The 20,356-nt window shown below is 47.8% G+C and overlaps 1 protein-coding gene across 1 annotated transcript in view; it reads left to right on the top strand.

Annotated features, from left to right (window-relative positions):
- Positions 1–20,356, top strand: part of ATXN10 (ataxin 10) — a 135,022-nt gene that overhangs the window by 15,511 nt on the left and 99,155 nt on the right. Inside the window, exons 2-5 of the mRNA XM_037049527.1 lie at positions 2,850–3,041; positions 6,680–6,762; positions 16,822–16,918; positions 18,883–19,041. Coding sequence (XP_036905422.1) covers positions 2,850–3,041; positions 6,680–6,762; positions 16,822–16,918; positions 18,883–19,041 — 531 coding nt within the window. The remainder of the gene's footprint in view (positions 1–2,849; positions 3,042–6,679; positions 6,763–16,821; positions 16,919–18,882; positions 19,042–20,356) is intronic.

Raw genomic sequence — 20,356 nt, 5'->3', positions numbered from 1 at the left:
CTTTGATGAAAGTTGTTAATGTATTATATTGTATAAACATATGGTAAATAAAGTATACAGCTATTTATTATATGGCTCTGGAGGAAAAGGTTTTCCTCCAACTCTTTTTAGAGGCATAAACACATCTAAGAAATAGTCTCTGCTCTCAAGAAATGTAACACACAGTTCATCGGTTCACGACTCCTCTCCCTCCTGCCCCCTTTAAACATAGCCGTTTAGTGTGTGGCGAAGAGAAGTTAGATGTCTGTTAAATGTCAGTCAGAAGACGTCTGCATCTCAACGGAGGACATTTTCATGGTTTTGAGCCCAGGGCACGTGGACTTCTTAAAGGCAGTGGAAGAGGTGAGCTGATGCCCCAGCGCCTCCCTGGTCCACGTGCCGCCACAAGGCGGTTCGCCACTCATGTCCGCCGGGGGCCTGGCTGAGAGCGAGGCTCTGGCGGTGTTCAGGGCACATTGTGAAACCGTCCACCGCCACTCTGAGTGTTCCAGTAGTCTCATGGCTGTGTTAAACTTGAACTGAACAAGTGTAATTAGTGAGAGGATGCTAGTTTTGCATGATACCTAGAGATAGAGGAAAAGAATGAGATAGTTTCTATTTTGAGGGGATTCTTGGCTGGCTGGGGAGGCAGACCAAGAGGAATGTAATCTGGTGTGGGGAAGCGTCATTTCAGTCTTCTGGACTGAGTGCTGGTGGAGCGTGTGTGGGGACTGGTTCCCCGGGAGCCCTGGGGGGTTTTCCCCAGGGCGGAGAGTGAGCAGACGCGACAGTCTTCCGGACGAGAACTGGGTGGGGAGATGTGCGTGGAAACGGCGTTGTACTGGCCGGTGTCTGTCTGAGCAGACACAGGATGACAGGGGCTTGGTGTTCAGGAACCCATGGTGTACAGCCTGGGGAGAGCAAAGGACAGTGGTCACAATCCCAATTTCTTTTCTTTTTAAAATGACTATTTATTTATTTTTAGAGAGAGGGGAAGGAAGGTAGAAAGAGGGAGAGAAACACAGTGTGAGAGACAAATAAGGACCGGTTGCTCTTGCACATGCCCTGGCCGGGGACTGAAGGCGTTCTCTGGAAGGTTTTCAACTCTTGGGGATTTTCTTAGCATGTTAATGTCTGCACTGTGTTTCGTATCCTTGCCGCTTTCTTGAGTATGTTCGTATATGTTCTTTTATGGCGTATCGTCACTAAAAATGGCTTGCATACTTAACAGTTTTATATAGTTATTGAGCTTTTCCTTTTTACTTGGTCAGTCTCTGTGACATTGAGTCAGAGCTTCAGGATCCACAGGGAGGGAGGTATCAGCAAATTATTTTATGCATGGTTTCTCAACTTTTAATTGATTAATTTATACTCTGCCTCTTTCCTAAAACATATTTGAAGCACCTGAAAAAAATACAGTTAAATAAAAGATAAGGGAGGGAGATCGGGGAGAAGGGAAAGCTGGGTGGGAAGAAGAAGGTTGGTGCTCAGAGTCACTCAGTGGGACCCACAGTGGGAAAGAGGGGCTCCGGGTTTGGCTGCGGCCGTGGCCAGGCCCAGACAGAGCCCCTCAGTGTGATGATGCTTGGTGGTTCCCCGGAAGCTACAGACACACCACGTGGAGCACAAGTGCTCCTGGTCCTGAAGATCAAGGAGGGAAGTGTCTCTTCCGGGAGAAAGTGGAGGGACAGGCAGGGTCTTCCCAGCATCTGAGCAAACCCAGCACCTTAGGTGTCTCCTGGTTGGTAGTTCTGCGTAAACGTGCAGCTCCCTGACGCTCTGGCTTAATCCAGGGTTGACAGGTGGGGTGTTGTGATCACGGGTGAGAGCAAAAGCAGAAGGTTCATCTGGACAGAATTAATCTGTGAGAATCTCTCACATTTCCCCACACAGCAATATTTCTTCTAACGTCGGAATGTGGCTGCGTCCCTGGGGAGTCGTGGAATGAGGAAGCTGGCCTGCCTTAGGTGCACTATGGCACAGAGAATTCCGGCCTTCATAGCTTTGGAATGACAGTCAGTGTGGGCCCCACTCCTGGCATGAGAGGCATGTGGGGACGGCGATGCCTGGGGCCCGGCCATAGGCCCCTTCCCCCTGGGCGCACATTCTTCATCGAGGGGTGCTTTCTCTCCTGTTTTTCTCCCTGTCTCCCTCCCCCATCCATGTAGTCGAATGAATATGCATGTGCATGCGCACACACGCACTCATGTACACACATGCCCTCACATGTATACCCACATGTGCACACACACATGCACAAACACGCACACCCTCACTCCGAGCAGGTGTTGCCAGCCTCTCTGTATCTAGAGAATGGATGGGTCACTTGCCTTCCAGGCAGTCAGTCCTTCCTGAGTACCATTTCTCGTGCCTGTACTTTAGGTACATATGGGGTGACAGGGCTCGACCGCATGCTCTGTCTGGAGCGTGAAGTGTAGCTGTCCCATTTGGATTAAGAGCAGGTCCAGAAGCACAGACAGCCCCCTGTCAGTGGGGTCAGGGCTGGCCCGGGAGTGGAGGTGGAGAGGCCCAAGTGCTGCAGCCAGAGCTAGCTCTGCCTGCGCTTGCCCATGGACTTGGCAAGGAGCCCAAACCCCTCCACTCCAGTTGCCTGATCTGTACAATGGGCCCAACAGTACTGGCTCAGTGCAAAGGCTGAATAACACCACAGGGAGAGGTTGGCAAGGACAGTGCCTGGCACTCGGTGCTCAGCGTAGTAGCTCTTTTGTTTTATGTTGTCAGTCAGGGAGCTGACCCAGACAGGCCTAGCCCATGGCCCCCCTGGAGTAAGTACAGGCCGTGTTTTGGACAGGACATTGGGAAATTATATTATTTTTTTTCTGGTTTGTGACAGTTTTGTATTTTTTCAGAGAAACCGCACCCAGGACTCTCTTCCAGAGAGTCCTGGATATCTTAAAGAAGTCCTCTCACGCCGTCGAGCTGGCCTGCAGGGACCCGTCCCAGGTGGAGCATCTGGCTTCCAGTCTGCAGCTAATAACGGAATGCTTCCGGTGTCTCCGCAACGCCTGCATAGAGTGTCCTGGGAACCAGAACTCCATCAGGTAGTGCTCTTTGTCCTCACCTGTGTGCCTCTTAGCTCACTTTTGCGTGTGTGTTGGATCTGTCCCGCTGGTCCGTCTGTGGGATGTTGTCTGGGCCTTGTGTGTCACCCGGGAGCAGTGCTCTGAGTGCAGGGTGGTACAGTGTGTGACGGGACCGGCCTGCTCCAGACCTCTTAGTTGTGTTCGTCTGTTTCAGTGTTTTAATGCGTGACCCCCGTGTTCAGTTTGAACGGGGGGCACAGTTGGTAAGCGTCTAAGGTGGCCTGTCTTAAGAGATCCCTCAGAGGGCGTGAAGTTGCCCACTTCATTCCCAGCTACTTTACAGTGTGGTTAAAGGCTGAGCAAGGGAACTGCTCAGCACTGTGCATGTCCTTTTGCATGTTACTCTCCCCCCCAGAACGGAGCACCTTCCCTCTTTGATTTTATGGAATCTGCTTGTTATTAAACATTTTTGCCTGTGATGAAGCCAGAAGCCACAGAGAGTGTACTTGCCTTTCTTTCCTGAGCTCAATGCAGACGAGCCTCCAGGCCTCCCTGTCACTGCCGTGATGGGTGAAGTCGGCTGCTCCAGAAGCCACTTCAGGGACGCCCTGTGCTGCCCAGACAGTTCTGATACCTGAGGCTGCGATGTGATTAATGGGATTTTTAAGATGAAAGGAGAGAGGGGAAAAGCTAGGATTGTTTAACTTCAGCTCTAAACCAAACTGCCATCCATTTGCAGATAAATGGATAGAAACAATTATAATCTTGGTTATAATAGTCAACATTTTAAAAACGTAGCGAGTTGTGCTGGAAGAGTGGGCCAGAGGCAGGTGTCTTTTGTCCTTTTCTAGGCGGGAGGCACCCTAGTGCAGTGGGCGGAGAGGGCCAGAGCCTTAGAGCAGAAACGGGGCCGTGGGCTGGCGGGCCCTCTGAGTGCCCTGTGGCCTGCCCGCAACCCGCGAGCCCGCCCTAAGCCCAGGCTGCGAAACCCAAGGGCTTGACTTTTGCAATGTCTTGTGTAATCCTGAGCACAGACTCAGGAAATAGCGTGCTGCTGTTTTTCCATTTTCACCAAAGGAGAGCCGCCAGTCAGGGAGGCTGAAGGACTCGTCCACGAGCCCTTCAGTGAGAGCCCAGGGACACCCTCTGTGACTCCCTGGTGGTAGCTCAGCTTGACAGCAGGCGCCTTCACTGTCCCGAGATGCTACCACCCCTGTGCTGTGACTGCGCTGTCCCCGACAGGGCCCTGGCCTCTCTGAGTGCCTTTCCTCCTCTGTTGGACGGGCCGGCGGTGTCGTCCGCCAGGAGTGTGGTGAGTGTCAAGTGAGTTTACCTCTGTGGAATCCCCGGTGGCACCTATGCCCACAGCTCAGGCATGCTCATGCATCTGCACCGCAAACAAGCGTTCAGGACACTGCTTTCCTGGGAAGCAGTCTTTGTATTCCCTTGTGAGTGCAGAAGTGATGTGTGTGAACTACGAAAGCCCCAGAGCTACAGAATTAGGCGCCCCGGCAGCGGTCTCCTGGCAGGTGGTGCTCTGGGTGGCCGTGGTGTCTGGGCTGCGTGCAGCTTACGGTCAGGTTGGAGTGAAGGTGAGCGTAAGTGGTGTTGGTTTTCCTGCCGCTGACGTTCCACGTTATATTTATTCACTGTTAGTTTTAAAGGGGAATTTCAACCATTTGGGGGCATCGGCTCTCAGAAAAAAAACATTTTCTAGTCAGAACTACAACAAAGATTCTGTAAGGGCTTCAAGGCCAACCTTAACTAAAGCCTGTATTTCTGACCTGTCAAGTTCAGATCACAACCAGTGTGTATTTCCTGGGTTTTTAGTTATTAAAGGGTTTGTGATGCTGCTAAGGCTCAGACCTTTCTCATCACCTGTGTGAACATTGCGCTTCGTGTGGACTAGGCCTGTATCTCGCCAGGAAGTGTGGAGTGGGGTCCACCCCTGCAGAGCAGGCGGTCTGCGTCCTGTGATGGGCCACGGGTCGCTCAGAGAATGCTCTCGGAGGCAGTGAGGTCCGCTTGGGAGTGTAGCCCCTGTTGTAGGGCTCACTATAATGTTTCTGTAATGGGCCACGTCACGAACACTTCAGGCACTGTGACCTCTGTCAGAGTGTCTTGGCTCCCCCCTTGCAGTGTGAGAGCAGCTGTTGATGGCACATGACGCGTGGGTGTGGCTGCTTTCCACGACCTGTGAAACTGGAAAACAAGCTGTGACTCTAAAATACAGCAGTGGGACAGGCATAGGGGGACAGTTTGAGACATCCCCTTTAGAAACGAGGGGAAAAGGTGTCACTGGGTCTAAGCAGTCTCAGGGCCTGGCAGTGAGCCTCTGTGGCTGGAGGCCCTGCCCTTGGCTCCCGCCTTGCCCCCCCCACCCCCGCCCCAGAGTTGGGGAGAGCCCTAAGTTCTGTTGGGCTAGTTCCCACCTGTAGAATTCTGGGGGTCCGACTACCTCCTTTCATTTCATCCTGCCTCTGTGCATTCTGTTCAAGCTGGTGGAGCTTTGACCAGTGGAACATTGTCAGAATCCCCGTGGGTCTCAACATGGATATCATGGGGGTTCACATTAGCGGAGAGGGTCCACCAGAGAGCTTTCGCAGTGGGTAACGCCATCTCTACTCCTGGTGTGTGCTGAGATGACTGAGGGGACGGGCACTCTACCTTCTCATCCTGCGGCCTCCAGCACGGGGTTGTTAGGGGTTGGCTGGGCGTGGCCGCAGCTCCCCCCCCCCCCGCCCCCTCCGCCCCAGCACCCTTTCTTGGCAGTCGCCTGGTTTCGGCAGCTTTTGCAGTCTGGTAAGCTGAGAGTTTCAGAAATCATGGAGACCCGGTTCCCTCTTTGTTCCTTTATTTATCTCTCCCTGTTGCATTTTAAGCAGCAAGAAGAAATCAGGCCTTCAACTAGTTGCTTAGAAATCTGTCCAGCTAAAGCAGCCAGGTTTGTAGTTCCTGTGTTTGGCTTCCACGCACAGTTCAGCTGGGCTTGACCGCCATGTAAAAAATATGGCCTCCTTCTGTTTTCAGTAACATGTTCTTCTTCGTGGCTGAATTCTCACCTGCAGGGCCTTCCGTGCCCAAGTTCCCACCAGATCTGTTCGGGGCGATGTGGGCTTTCCTGTCACACTCCTCAGCTCTCCCAGCCTCTACCTGCTGTCTAGTGTCAAAGCCTCTCCTACCTTTTATGTGTTTGTTACAGCGGCACCCTGCTTCTGCTACCCAAATTGAATGTTTCCTGTGGCTGCCATGACAGATCGCCAAAACTGGCAGCTTGACACAATATGGATTTACTACTTTACCATTCTGGAACTCAGAAGTTCAGATGAGTCCATGCGGAGCAGTCCACCTGCAGACCTTGGCTCATGCCCCTCCCCTGACTGGGACCCTCTATCTTCCTCTTACAAGGACCCTGAGACTCCACTGGCCCCGCCTGATACCTCAGGAAGCTCTTCCTTTCTCAGCATCCTTAATATTCCCCTTTGCCCTGGGAGGTCACATAATCACAGACTTGGGGAGCCCAGCGGAGCCCCCTGGAGGACCTTGTCCTGTCGGCCACAGAACTGTCACCAGCAGGCTCAGCGCCGCTTTTGGACTGTTTGACATGCAGGCTTAGGAAGGTGTCTGACTTTGTCTCTCTTTACAACGTGGTGCAGGAACTTGGATACGATCGGCGTAGCTGTGGATTTGATTCTGCTTTTTCGGGAACTGCGAGTGGAACCAGAGGCGCTGCTGACAGGTAAGTGCAGCACAATTCGTGAGTCATTTGTACCTTTGAAAAGGGGTTGAACACCAGTCTCTGAGTGTTACATCATTCATTAAAGCCAGTGTTCTGTGCTGATACAGAGAAATGTTATTAGTGATATTAAAGAGTTATAAGAAAAGCTGTAGCAAATTGCTTTCTTACCTCTATTGTGGGCTAAGTTGTGTCCCCCAGATCCACGTGTTGAAGTCCTAACTCCTGGTCTCCCAGGATGTGGCTGTATTTGGAGACAGACCCTCTAACAAGGTAATCAAGGTGAAATGAGGTCATATGTGTGGCCCTAGTCCAGTGTGACTGGTGTCCTTGTAAGAAGAGGACATCAGGACACAGACGAACACAAGGAGGACTATGTGAGGGCACAGGAAGAAAATGGCCATGCGCACTCAGGAGGGAGGCCCAGCCCTGCCCACACCTGCCCCTCCTGTCCTGGTGCTTTGTGGCGCAGCCCGAGCCAGTGGCACAGGGCAGGTCCTGAGGGAGGTACTGGGGTGGTGGGACGGTGACTGCAGGGCACAAAAATTCCTGCCCTCAGGGTGCCGACCTTCTGTGGAGGGGAGCCAGACACTAGCGACGCCAAAGAAGGAAGTCTGGAGTGCCACCAATAGGGCGGGAGGTCAGCTCTGGCTGTCGGTGGCTGTCCTTGGGGGCTGGGGGAGCCCTGTTGCTGGTTCTGAGGGCTGGAGGCTCTCCAGACTTGTTTGGGTGTTTCTGGTTCTTGAACTGTTTGTATTGATATTTCTCCTTTGAACTTGGGTTACTATCTTAACATCATATTTTAAAAACATAGAATTTTAATATATGATATCTTTATCCAAAGAATTGAAATATTTTATGGTAAATTTAAGCCATTTTAGTAAGAAAAATCTCAGTGTAAATATCTGGCTTATAAGCAGATGTAGTTGAAAATTCTTTTTAGTAAAGAAAATATAACATAATTCAACAAATACTTCTTAAGTGAGCCATCTCCAGCTATATTTGAAATGATTTGAGTTACAAATTGACTTACTCAGTATATGCAGTTCTTAATGCCTGTGCTCATGCACAGTGCGGCGCGCCTGCCCTCCTGGCCGTGTGCAGGCCGCGCGTCTCCCTTCTCAGGCCCAGAGGCTGTGGCGCAGGGTGAACCGGGCGGAATCTGGGCGTGGAGGGCTGCCCAGCTCGGTTCAGTTCTCGCTCTGTGATATCTTAGTGTTTTTATCTAAAGCTCATTTGTTAAAATTCCTACATCTTTTTATATGATTTGGAATTCTTCCTTTGGGAAATCGTAATTATTTTTGAATTAAGTTACCTAAAAATTTACAAAGTGTTTGCTTTTGGTTTTTTAAAACAGGGATAAGTTTTCAAATATTCTCAAGAACCTGATAGGATGTAGGGTTAGTTGTAAAGTGTTTTAAAGATGTTATAAAGTTATTTTTGTTAACTCCATTTTGTAATAAAACGGAAGCCTCAGTGCTCAACTTGGGGAATAAAAATCAGCTGTAAAAGACACATTTCACTGTCTTGCGTGGACAGGCAGCTATTTTTGAAGTCTGTGTGTGGCATGGTGATTCAGAAAGAGTTCAGAATGTCCTGCGTTCTGTAATTGCTGACAAACGCTCGTGTGGTGGATGTGTGTCCCTGGCAGCCCGGCGGAGCCCTGGTGGGCAGTAGGTTTCACCTGTGATGATGGGCCCCGAAATTAGACGCCAGAGGAAGTGCCCTGCAGGCGAACGCTGTGATTAAATAGCCATCAGCTGGACTGGGCGCTCCACTCATGCACGCAGACACTTGTCCCCTGAAATTGTCCCCTTTCTCTCAGCCCCATCAGCTCTTCCCTCTTTTCTCCCCTTCATCAAAATACAACATGCTCTCCTGTTTCGCATCTGCAGAAATCTTCCCCGACTCCATGTGCCCCTCAGTCCATTTTCTCTGTGCTCTGCTCTTTCCCACATTTTGTTGACACCAGATCCATAGAAGATAAAATTAGCCACCTTAAACTGTGGCATTTAATGCATTCACAGAGTTGTCCACCCACCACCTCTGTCTAATAGCGTATATTTTTGTGCCCCCAAGAGGAAACCCTGTGCCCCCGACCAGCTGTGTTCCGTTCGCGAGGAGCCCTGCAGCCACCGTTCTGCATCTCGTCCTTGTGGGTTTCCCCGTTCTAGATATTTCTTATGTGTGGTGGCGCAGAATTACAGGAGCTTTTGTGTCTGGCTTTTTCCCCTTAGCATAATGTTTTTTGAGGTTCATTCATGTTGTAGCATGGATCAGTACTTTATTTTTAATGCCTGAAAAATACTCCAGTAACTGCTCATACCACGTTTTCTCTACCCAGTCATTCGGTGAGGCGTTCCCACCATCTGGCTCCTGTGCCGCCTGTAAGCACACGCTTGTGCCCGCGCTTGTCTGAGCACCTGCCCTCGGTCCCTCCAGGCGTGTCCCTGAGAGTGGAATTGCTGGGAACCGTCACACTTTTCCACAGCAGCTAAACCGCTTTACCTTTTCACCCACAATGTAGAAGGTGCCAGTTTCTGCACCTCCTGGCCCAGATTGGTTTCCCTTTGTTTAGGTTGTAATCATCTTGGTGGGGACACGAAGATGTAGGAAGCTGCAGGCCTTCGGAGGTTCCCTAATGATTAGTGATGCTGAGCCTGTCCTGTGCTTGTTGGCCACTTGTTGGTCCTCTTTGCAGGAATAGCCACTCAAGTCCTCGGCCCACTTTCCGATTGGGCTCTTTGTCGTCTCAAAGGAGACAAAGGGCTATACTTTTGTCTACTCAAATTGTAAGAGTTACTTTTATATTGTGGATACTAGGAATTACGTGGAATTTATAGATGTTGGGGGGAGAGTCGCCACGTTGTTGGTACTGTGGGTACTGTGTCTCCCAGGGTGTGCGTAGAAAACATGTGTATTTAGATCTTTAACACCCCAGTCGCATGGATTTCAAGCCGAGAACCCGTGTTCCGAAGCAGAGTTGGGAGGCTGTCCCAAGGCAACAAGGAGAACAGGTTGGGTTTTCTCACTACCTTCTTGAAAAAGGCAGCTAATGATATTACTGGATTTTATTTGGAATTCAATAGAATTTGGATTCAACAATGAAACTTAAAAACTATTCATGGTGTGTTAGTTCGAACCTAATCCAAGTCTTTTAAAAGGTGCTCTGGTTCCTGGTGAGGTGCCCGTTCTGCTCTCTGACCGCCTCTCTGAGAACCTCGTTCTCGGCGGAATTTTAGCAGCTGTCTGTGCCGGTTCTTGTTAACCACTTTTGAGGGAAGAACTATAATTACATTGTCAAAATAATATTTAGAGTATTATTTTCAGAGAATAATTACAGTGGTGTGACGAATATATTATGCTCATCAAATTTTACGTAAACACAAGCATGAGTTATTTTAATTGAGCTATTGGTGTTGTTTTTGGCCTTTACTCTTTTCTAATCTGTAAAAATAATGTTGGGATTTCTGAGGGGCTTTGTAACATTTGCAGTATTTATGTAAAGATCATTGGATAAGCTGTTTTGTAAAAGCAAACTGCCATCTGTACCTGTTCAGCATTTTCCTCTCTCGTTTCTGGGAGAAACGAGAGAGGAAAAGGGCCACCCTTTTCCTCCACGGGACCACGCTGTGGTGCCGGGTGCGCGCTCAGTTGTCCGTTGAGCTATTGCTCTGGCCATGCTCAGGCTGGCGCGTGCGGTTGCCCTCTGTCCTGTGTTGGATTTTGCACAATTTGAGTGTTCATACTCCAAATACTCAGTAGAAATAGAAATGTCATTTAAGACTGTGACATCTTACTAAAAATGAAGTTTTTTATTATAAACATTTTATAATTTTATTATAGAGTAACTTTTAAAAGTTCAGAAAAGTAGGAAGAAAAGCAGTCCTCATTACCTGTGCAGGCTACATCCAACACACACTTGCCTTGGTTTTTAGTCATTTCTCAGTATTTGTATAAACGGGTGTGTGTGTACGTGTGCAGTTCTGTATCCTGTGTCTTTGTTTTCAATTATACTGCTAATTTTGTTTTGAGATTCTTGGCTCATCATTTTCTTTGTATACTTTTTAAAATGTCAGTGTTTTGATTGTTCGCCCCAGTTTTGCACCTCGCTTTGAGCTGCCAGTTGTCGGGTTAGTGGCAGGAGCGGGTGAACAGCGCGGTGTGCGGCGTGCCTCTGCTTTCGGTCCTTACAGCTGCTCTGCCCAGAGGTTCGGGAGCCAGCAGCCTGCCCTGTGCCCAGCCAGGCTTTCGGCCACCAGGTGTGAAAGGCAGGCCCAGACCCTCCGCAAGTCCTAGGTCAGAGGACGGAGGTCTGGGGCCAGAGCAGCAGGCCAGCTTCTCTCTCCTAGCAAACCGGAAATCTAGAAAGTTTAAGGTCTTTGAAAGTTCACTCGCTCTGAAAAATGTCTCCTGGTCGATGCCTGTTGGGAACTCCTTTAATGGAGTGACGTATTTCATTTCATCTCAGATCCTCTGGTGGCTTTTGACCTCCTGTGATCAGCTGTAAGCCCTGTCCCCAGGAAGGGCCTCTTTGCCAGCTGTACTTAAACACTACTTACAAGGGTCATGTCCTGAATGGGTGACTGAACTTCAGTCTCCTCTCCTGTAAAAGGGGGAGACCATTGATACCTCCCTCATCAGGCTGTCATGGGGTGCAGGGGGACGGCGACCACAGGGAGGGACCATGACTCAGCATGTGTTTCAGAGTGCCCCAAGACGTTGTCAGGTTCTGCTGGGGCTGATGGCTGGAGAAGCATGGAGGTGACACTAGCTAGAGAACTGCCAACCACGGAAGCCTGGGGTGGGGGTTGGGGGGAATGCTGCTGCCCCGCGTTCCTCCCGCCCCCTGCTGCCGAGGCAGCACTCCAAGGGCCCAGCTCTCTGTCCACAGAGCAGGCACTGAAGGGTTTATTTGGAGCCGAGGGGCCCTTACTGATGATGGTGCCCTCTCAAAACGGCCTGCCTGTGGTCCGAGCATGGGAGCTCCTGGAGCTCGGGTTTCGCTGCGGCGCCCGGCGCTATGCTCTTCTCTGGCTCTCGTTCTGCCGCGCGGGTGTCTGGTGGGTATGGAGTGGAGTCTCAGGTCTCTCCCGTGGGGCCGGGCACTTCTGTCTGTGTGTGTGCCCTTGTCTTTGTCTCGTCTGCCTTATTTTATTAGATGGTTTTCAGGGTCTCGGTGTTTTTGGTCTCTTTTTTGATGAGATGGCTTGTCTTTTTAAATGATTTCTAAGAGCTCTTTTAATATATTCTGTGTATAAGTTCTATTTCAGTTATGTGTTCTGTATCTTTTCCTGTTCTCTGGATAATTTTCTTTTCTTTTTTTAAAAATATTTTATTTATTTATCTTTTTAGAGGGGAAGGGAAGGAGAGAGGAAAGAAACATCAATGTATGGTTGCTTCTCATGCATCCCCTGCAGGGAACTGGCCCCTGCCGGAAACTGGCCTGCAACCTAAGCATGTGCCCTGACTGGGAATGGTTCGCAGGCCCGCGCTCAATCCACTGAGCTACACCAGCCAGGGCAATGGATAATTTTCTTTGTTGTTGTTTTTAACTCTCTTCGTGGTACCTTTTGAGAAAAAATGTTGTTAAATTTTTTAAATATTTTATTTATTTATTTTCAGAGAGAGGGGAAGGGAAGGAGAGAGGGAGAGAAATATCAATGTATGGTTGCCTCTCGTGCATCCCCTGCTGGGAACTGGCTTGCAACACAGGCACGTGCCCTGACTGGGAATCGAACTGCGATCCTTTGCTTCACAGGCCCGAGCTCAATACACTGAGCTACGCCAGCCAGGGCAAAATGTTGTTAATTTTAATGTAGTCTATTAATGTAATATAGTTTACTAGTATTTTTCTTTATGGGTATTATTTTATGAGTCTAGTCTCAAAGTAGTTCTTATTCTACAGTGGGTTTTTTGTTTTGTTTTTTTTTTACTGTTTTACATTTAGGTTAGTACATGGACTTGAATCTTCTGTGTGTGTGAGCAGAGTTCAGTTTTCATTTTTCCCTACTCACACCCAGTTGTCCCAGCCTTGTTTTTGAAAAGACTGTCTTTTACTTCCTATCTGCTGTTTCATCTGTCATTAATCACGTATCAGCATAGATTTGAGTCTCTCTTGCTCTCTTTTGTTCTGTTGCTTTGTTTACCTGCTCCTGCCCCAGTACTGAACTGTCTCACCACAGTTGCTTACTGTCTTGTGAAAGCAAATCCTCTCACTTCATTACTTTGAACCGCATCTCAGCTATGCTCGGCCCTTCACACAGACTGTAGCATCATCTCTCAGATCGCGCGCGCGCGCACACACACACACACACACACACACACAAGCACACAAGCTAGACACATTCTCTGGTGTGTGAAATCATGCATGCGCACACAAACACCCTGTTGTGATTCAGACAGGAATGGTGCTTAATCTAGTCCTCTGATCTGTAAAAGTGGTATAATTCTACACTTATTTTGTTCTACTTTAATATTGACCTTATTTTTAGAAAAATTTTTAGTGGCATACATTTTTATTTGTATTTTTGGTGCTTTTAGAAATGGTTTCTTGATTTTTGCTCATTTTCTGTATATAGAAATATTATGCATTTTTATTATTTTTAATTTTTAAAAAAATTTAAAAAGATTTTACTTATTTATCTTTAGAGGGAAAGGGAAGGAGAGAGGGAGAGACCAATGTATGGTTGCTTCTCATGTGTCCCCTGACGGGAACTGACCTGCGACCCAGGCATGTGCCCTGACTGGGAATCAAACCACAATCCTTTGATTCACAGGCCCACGCTCAATCCATTGAGCTACACCAGCCAGGGCAATAGTATGCATTTTTAAATACTGACCTTGCACTCAGCAACATTTATAAGCTCTCTTATTAATTCAAACAACTTAGTAGGTTTAAAGTATATTTTCTACATAGACTAGAAACAGACTAGACTACATAGACTACATAGACACTTCATCTGCTGGGGATAAAATGACAGTGTAGCTGCTCCTTTCCCACTTCTTGGGCCTTTTGCTTCGTTGTGGCGCTGCCTGTGGTGTTCAGTGCTGAGTGGCTGGGAATGCTCATTCCCGGCCCCTCAACCCGCCCCCTTTTGAAGGCATCACTTGCTTCTCTGCAGCTGTTAACTAGGGTGTGCGCCATGGGTTTTTTTAATTGTTGTTAATACCTCTTTTTAGGTTAAAGAAGCCTCCTGTTCTCTGATGGATAGGGTTTTTTTGCCTTGTTTTAAATTATGAATTAGTGTTAAATTTCATCAAATATGTATTCTGCAGTATTTGAGATGATCATGTGGTTTTGTCCTTTGCAGGTTAATGTGGTCAATCATACATTGTAATTTTGAATGTTCAAGTGGCTTTCAGTGCAGTACGAGTTCAGCGCTGTCGCATCACATGTCACATATTCGTTTTGTTGGTGCATCGTTATATTGGCCCCCCTTGTTGGGGCCCTGAGCATTCTTTTCCTTTCTGACGCTGCCCTTGTCCTGACCTGGGTCTCCCAGCAGTGCCGGTCTCGTCAAGCCAGTTGGGGATTCCACTCTCTCGTTCAGTGTTCTCTGGGAGAGTTGGGTCATTCGGAATTAGTTTTCTCTTGGATGTGAGCTAGCCACTCTCTAGGTCCCGGGTCTTCTTTGTGAGGAAGTCTTTTGGGGCCTACTAATTCAGTTTCCGTAATGGTTAGAGGACTCTTCAGGCTTTTCCTGAATATTTTACAGAATTCTGTATAGAGTCAGTTTTTGTATGTTGTGTTCTAGGGTTTTGGTTATTTTATTGAAATTTTCAAACAGTTTGGCATTATGTTATTTGTAATATCTCACGGTTTTCTTTCTCTGATATCTTCAGGATCTGCGGCCATATGCTTTTTCATTTCTGAAAGTTTTTCTCTGTCATTGGTGCCTTTTCTCTCCTTCGAGTGATCTTCTCAAAGGTTGATCAGTATTGAGCTTCTTGAATAATCAATTTTGAGTTTGGTAGTATTCTCTGTTTTGTGATTGCTTAATTTTAATACTTCCTTGCTCTTTATCTTTGCTTTCTTTATTCATTTAGGGCGGTCATTCTGACATTATCATAGTTTCTTGGAAAGAATGCCCAGCTTGTTCATTTCCATCGTCCCTCTTTCCCAGCACATGCGCTTTAAAGCCGTAACCCTCCCTGTGTCCAGTTTAGCCGCATCTCACAGGTTTCAGTTTGTAGTATTTTTTTTAACATTTGGTTTGCAGTGTTTTACTTCCATTGTGATTTTTTTTTGTCCCCAGGGATTAGGTAGAACTGTATCTCTTAGTTTTAGACTATGGGGTATTCTAATTACTTGAAGGATTTGTTTCTATAGGTCATTCCAATGTGGTCAGTGAACTTGGTTTCTGTAGATAATTCCAGTGTGTATCAGTTTGACGTTTGGAGAGAGTTGTCTGTTCCTCTGTCATGTGGTGAAATGTTGTTGTGTGCCCAGTGTCCTTGAGGGGGCTGGGCATGCTGCTGTTGTTTAAATTCCCTTTTTATTAGTAAAATTCCCTTATAACTTCCAAGTGGAGCTTCCGCGGGTCATGAGGCGACATTCATCCCACACTGGGTTGCTGCCGTCGAGGTCCAGAGTTGCGATTCTCCGTAATCCTGTGACCTTGGTCGAGTCCCGGGAAGCCTCTGTGGGTCTTGGTCTCTCCCGCTCTGTGATGCGGGTTTACACAGTGAGCACTTGGAGTTTCCGTGTGAGTTTCCATGATATGTGCTGGTTACAGATGGTGGCCAGCAGGGCATTTCGTGCGTTCCCTGCGGCACACTCAGCACTTGAGGTGAATTCGCATTTCAGCCCTTCAGCAGCTCTGCAAGTAGATGATGCCGTCCCCGGAGTGTGATGAGGAAATTGGACCCTGTTCCGGTTAAATAACTTTGCGGGTTCATGTTAAGTTGGGAATTGAATTTATGTCTCCTTTTCCTTTTTGGCCCCTAAACAGTTTTGTTTTGCTGTTACTCTTTTCTTTAATAATACCTGATTTTTCAGAGCAGTTTTAGGTTCGCGGCAGAATTGAGAAGGTACCGAGGTTTCTCATGTGTCTCCTGCCCCCACACCCTCACAGTCTTTCCCACTGTCAACACCTGGCCCCAGAGTAGTTCATTGGTGACAGGTGATGAGCAGGTGATGACTCCAGGGAGGGCGATTGCTGGGTTGTGTGCGAAGAATGTGTGTCGTTTGTGAGAAGCCAGCAGACTGTCTTCCCCAGCTGCCGCCCCATGTCTCGTCCACCGCCGTGGTGAATGGAGAGAGCCCCCGTTGTTCCACATCCTCACTGGCATTTGGTGTCACCGGCATTCTAGATTTTGTCCATACTTTGCAGTTTTATTTGGTGAAATATATACTAAACATGTCAGTAAGATTGTTAATAAGTAATATTCAGTTCTTTTAAATATGCTGGTATTTTTGCTTATTCAGTCAGTTACTGAGGAAGGTATATTATAAATGCCCATTTTAATGTGGATTTTTCTCTTCGTTCCATACTTCTGTCAGGGTTATTTTTTAAATTTATGTATTTGAGGCCATGTTAAGGTCATTCCAATTTAAAATTGTTACATCTTTCTGGTGAATTCAGTCATTCTGAAATGACTTTTTACAGAAATCGCCAGTAATGCTTTTTTGCCTTCAACATTCGCCTTAAGGTTTATTATATTCGATTTTTAAATGGTCTGTGATGTTCTTTGCAGGCTGATATTTGCCTCATATGTCGTTTTTACCAAGCTTTAAGTTTAAAAGCCCTAGTCTAAGAGCACTTTTTTAAAAACCAGAGTATGTGTTCCATATTTAATGTATTCAGTAGTCGCCGGTGTATTTGTGTTCACATTTACAGTCTTTTTAAGAAGTTAGTGAACTTTGTCCAGTGCTTTGCTTTGGTGCGGCATTTTAACATTAATGTCATGTGCAAAGTTTCATTGTGGCGAGAGAACTTTGTAGTTACAAGAAGCTAACGGAAACTTTCTGTTTAGTGACATTGAGGATATTTCTTGTTAAAATGTATTTATTCTTTGTGTTAAAATCACTTTAATCATGTATCTTGTTTAAATCCTCAGCTTTCCGCTGTGGCCTGCAGTTTTTAGGCAATGCTGCCTCGCGGAACGAGGACTCCCAGGCCGTCGTTTGGGCGCACGCCTTCCCGGAGCTCTTTCTGTGAGTACATTGCCGAGAGTTTTTCTGAAAGCCGGTGGGCAATATCATTCCATGTGACGAAGTTCAAAAACAGGAAGAACGAACCTTTGCTAACAGAAACAAGGACTGTGGTTTCCCTGGGTAGGCAGGTGGCGGCGGGTTCAGCACCAGCTGAGAGGGGGCACACAGGTTCTCTGGGGTTCTGAGAGAGCCCTGCAGCCTAATCTGGGGGCTGGTTATAGAGCTGTGTGCTTATCTACACATTCATTGATTTTTGATTTGTGCCCTTTGTTGTATTTCAGTTTCACTCTAAGAAAATAAAAGTTCGGGTTAAAATGAGAAATACTGTTCTGACGGACATGATCATTTATAAGAAAAAGCCGTAACATCAAAGTGTGGGTGACCAGTTGACCCCGTGTGCACCGAGCACTTACCGTGTGCTCGGAGCCAAGCTGCGTGCTCTTGTCGATATGGAGAGCTGTTGGCGTGCACCCGCTCGTCTGGGCCTTCCTCCTCCTCAGTTGTGTGTGTGGAGGGAAGAGGTGGGCTGGATGGGGGGAGGAGAAGCCCTGTTGGGGAGCAGAGGCCTGGCTTCTGATCCGGCTGTGTCGCCACCACGTGGGGTGACTTTGGTGGTGGCACCGAGCAAGTAGCAGAACAGCAGCTGCTTGCTGCCTGGATGCCCTGAGCCGGGCATGTCTGTGTATTTTCCCCGTTCTGTGCTCAGCCCTGCCGGGTGAGTGGTGGTGGGTGAGTGCACAGATGCGGGGACCAATGTAGGTGCTGGTCATTGGCAGAGCTGGGTGCAAACCCTGTTCGGCTCTTGGGTCCAGAGCCGGCACTCTTCACATATCTGCTGCCTGCGCTCTTTGCTGCCGTCCCTAGTTGCACAGGTGTGTCTTGGTTACCTGTAAAGTGTAACTCCCATGTTACTTTTGGCTTACTGAGTACAACTGCCACCCAAGTTGCTGCGGGTAACTAGAGTGGAAGGCACCTCTGTGTCTGTTGTCTTTATGATTACTAATAGTTGAGCTTAGGGGGAAAGAAAGAATTGTGGGATTCAAGCTACAGAAATACAAATTACTTATTTTGAGGAATCCATTCCTTTGAAACATTTTGGGTGCCTAATACCTGCCAGGTTCTGAGCGACATGAGTGGCATAGGGGCAACTCGGAGATACTTTAGTATTCCCAAAGAGCTCGTGCTGTGGTGGGAAGTAAGGGACAGGTGCCCACATTGTACCTCAGGAGTTGACCCAACCAGATAAACCCGGGTGTCATGGAAACGCAGGCGAGGGGCCCTCCAGCAGGTGTAGGTGCTCAGGGAAGTGGTAACAGGCTGCCTGGTGCTTCCTGTCCACTCCCTCAGCCTCAGAGGCCCCGTGAGGTGGGCCAAGGAAGTCTCGTTCCCAAGTTCCGTTTTTGTGTCAGAAAGCCCACAGTACGGAGTCAGGTAGCATCACTCCTGTCGGGTCTTGGAGACAGAACCAGACTTGAATTGCAGCTTCTGCTGGTACTGGCTTTGTGTCTTTGGGCAGCTGCAGTCAACACATTCTTGATCTGAAGTATAAGGCTAATACCTTCTCCAGAAGAATGAAAAATGAAGCTCTGCCATTGTCCATGCCCCGTGACAGAATCGGCAATGGCTAAGGCGAGAGCCAAGCGCACAGGTGGTAGGTGGGTGGGCCAGGGCCGACCAACACTGCGGCTCCTGACTCCAGAGTCTCCTTCCTGCCCGGTTACCACCTTCCCTTAAACACCCTGCCCCTTGTGACTGCGATGGATGCCTTGTGTTGTGACTCGTTTGGTACTTGCTGTTTCTATGGTAAATAATGTACGTTTTTCAAAGTGTTGGAAGTCTTCATTAAATCATTGAAAGTTCAGTGCCTACTGCATTTGTTAACCAGGGTCATTGGTATGTATATGCTGTAGTCACATTTTGTTGGGTTGTTAAACTGGGCTAACACTTATTTCTTTATTTGGAAGGTCTTGCTTAAATCATCCAGACAAAAAAATTGTTTCCTACTCGTCAATGATTTTGTTCACATCCCTTAATTCTGAAAGAATGAAAGAACTGGAAGAAAACCTCAACATTGCGATCGATGTTGTAGACGCTCACCGAAAGCAGCCTGAGTCAGAGTGGCCGTGAGTATCTCCTTAGGGGTTTGATTGCTGAAGAGCCTTCTGATGGATCCCTTTTCTTATAGAGGTTTTAAGTAAAAACTCGGACTATAGGACCTGGACGGTAAGTTAAAACAACGTATGCTGACTAAGTAGGAGGGGTTCCTCGGCAGACCCTGGAGGGTCCCCAGAGGAGAGTGAGTTTTGGAGGCGGGCCAGGTCGGGGGGCACTCGGCGTGGAACAGAGCAGGGTGCAGACAGGCAGATTGGTCACCGTGGCTGCAGTGGGCAGCCTGCCTGTCGGAGAGTGGGGGATGGTGTGTGTGTTGCGGCACTGTGCAGACGAGGAGTCCAGCGTCCCAGTGGTGGTTGGTGAGTGCACTGTGCACCTGCATCATTTTGTCCCACGCAGACACATCGAGGCTGTTTACGGCCTCACACCCGGTCTGTCGGGAGAGTGGCTCATGTCCTTGAGAACACCGTGCTCCGTTTTGGTGGGGTGTTCTGTAGCTGCCTGTTGGGTGCGGTTGGCCTAGCCTGTCACTCACAGCTTTTGTCTCCTTGATGTCCTTCTGTCTGGTCTTTTGTTACTGAAAGGGGGTTGTTTCCTCTTTCTCCCTTCACTTCTGTCTGCTTTTGCTTCGCTCGTTCAGTCCTTGTCAGACACATGTTTGTATCTGCTAAGGAGTTGACACTTTCCTCACTAGAGAATTCATTGAAAGTAATTGTTTTTATTTATGAGTGTGCTTTTCCTGTTTTCTTTAAAATCTATTTTTGTGTCTGGTTTTTTCGTGGTGGCGTGTGTTCAGGCTTGAGATCGTCTCTGGGGGCATCTTGAGCTGCCAGGGGTCCCACTGCCATTTCACAAGCCATGAAATTGCCTTGTTTTCGCCTCTTTCAGTGTGAATTTTCTTGTTCTGTTGAAATTATACCTGATTTTAAAGTACTTTTTGTTTCTGAACATGTATTATACTTGAATTACCATTTGCACACAAATACTAGTTGGTACAGAAATAATTATGCAATTGTGCTTGATTTAGAAAACCTCCCTCAGAATCCAGCTTTTTTTTTTTTTTTGGTTGCTGTAGCACAGGTTGTTATTGCAGAAGAAAAATCACACTTGCCTCGAAGTACGTACTCTTTCTGTTTCATGTAAGCATTTTTTTTTGAGCATGCAAAAAAAATTTACAGTTTCTCCCCCACCATGTATTTCAAGTACAGTTTTCTGTCTATTACTCCCATCCCATCCCACCCCCCATCCTCCCCCCTGAATCCAGCATTTTTAACATGGTGGATGAATCACTGGGGCAGGTTACTAGGAGAAATTTTCTGCAGCGGG

The sequence above is a fragment of the Sturnira hondurensis genome, unplaced genomic scaffold (assembly GCF_014824575.4).
Source record: "Sturnira hondurensis isolate 20B ecotype Veracruz unplaced genomic scaffold, ASM1482457v3 Scaffold0000780, whole genome shotgun sequence".
NCBI classification, from domain to species: Eukaryota; Metazoa; Chordata; class Mammalia; order Chiroptera; family Phyllostomidae; genus Sturnira; species Sturnira hondurensis.
Note: the sequence above shows the minus strand (reverse complement) of the source record. Positions and strands in the feature narration are given on the sequence as shown.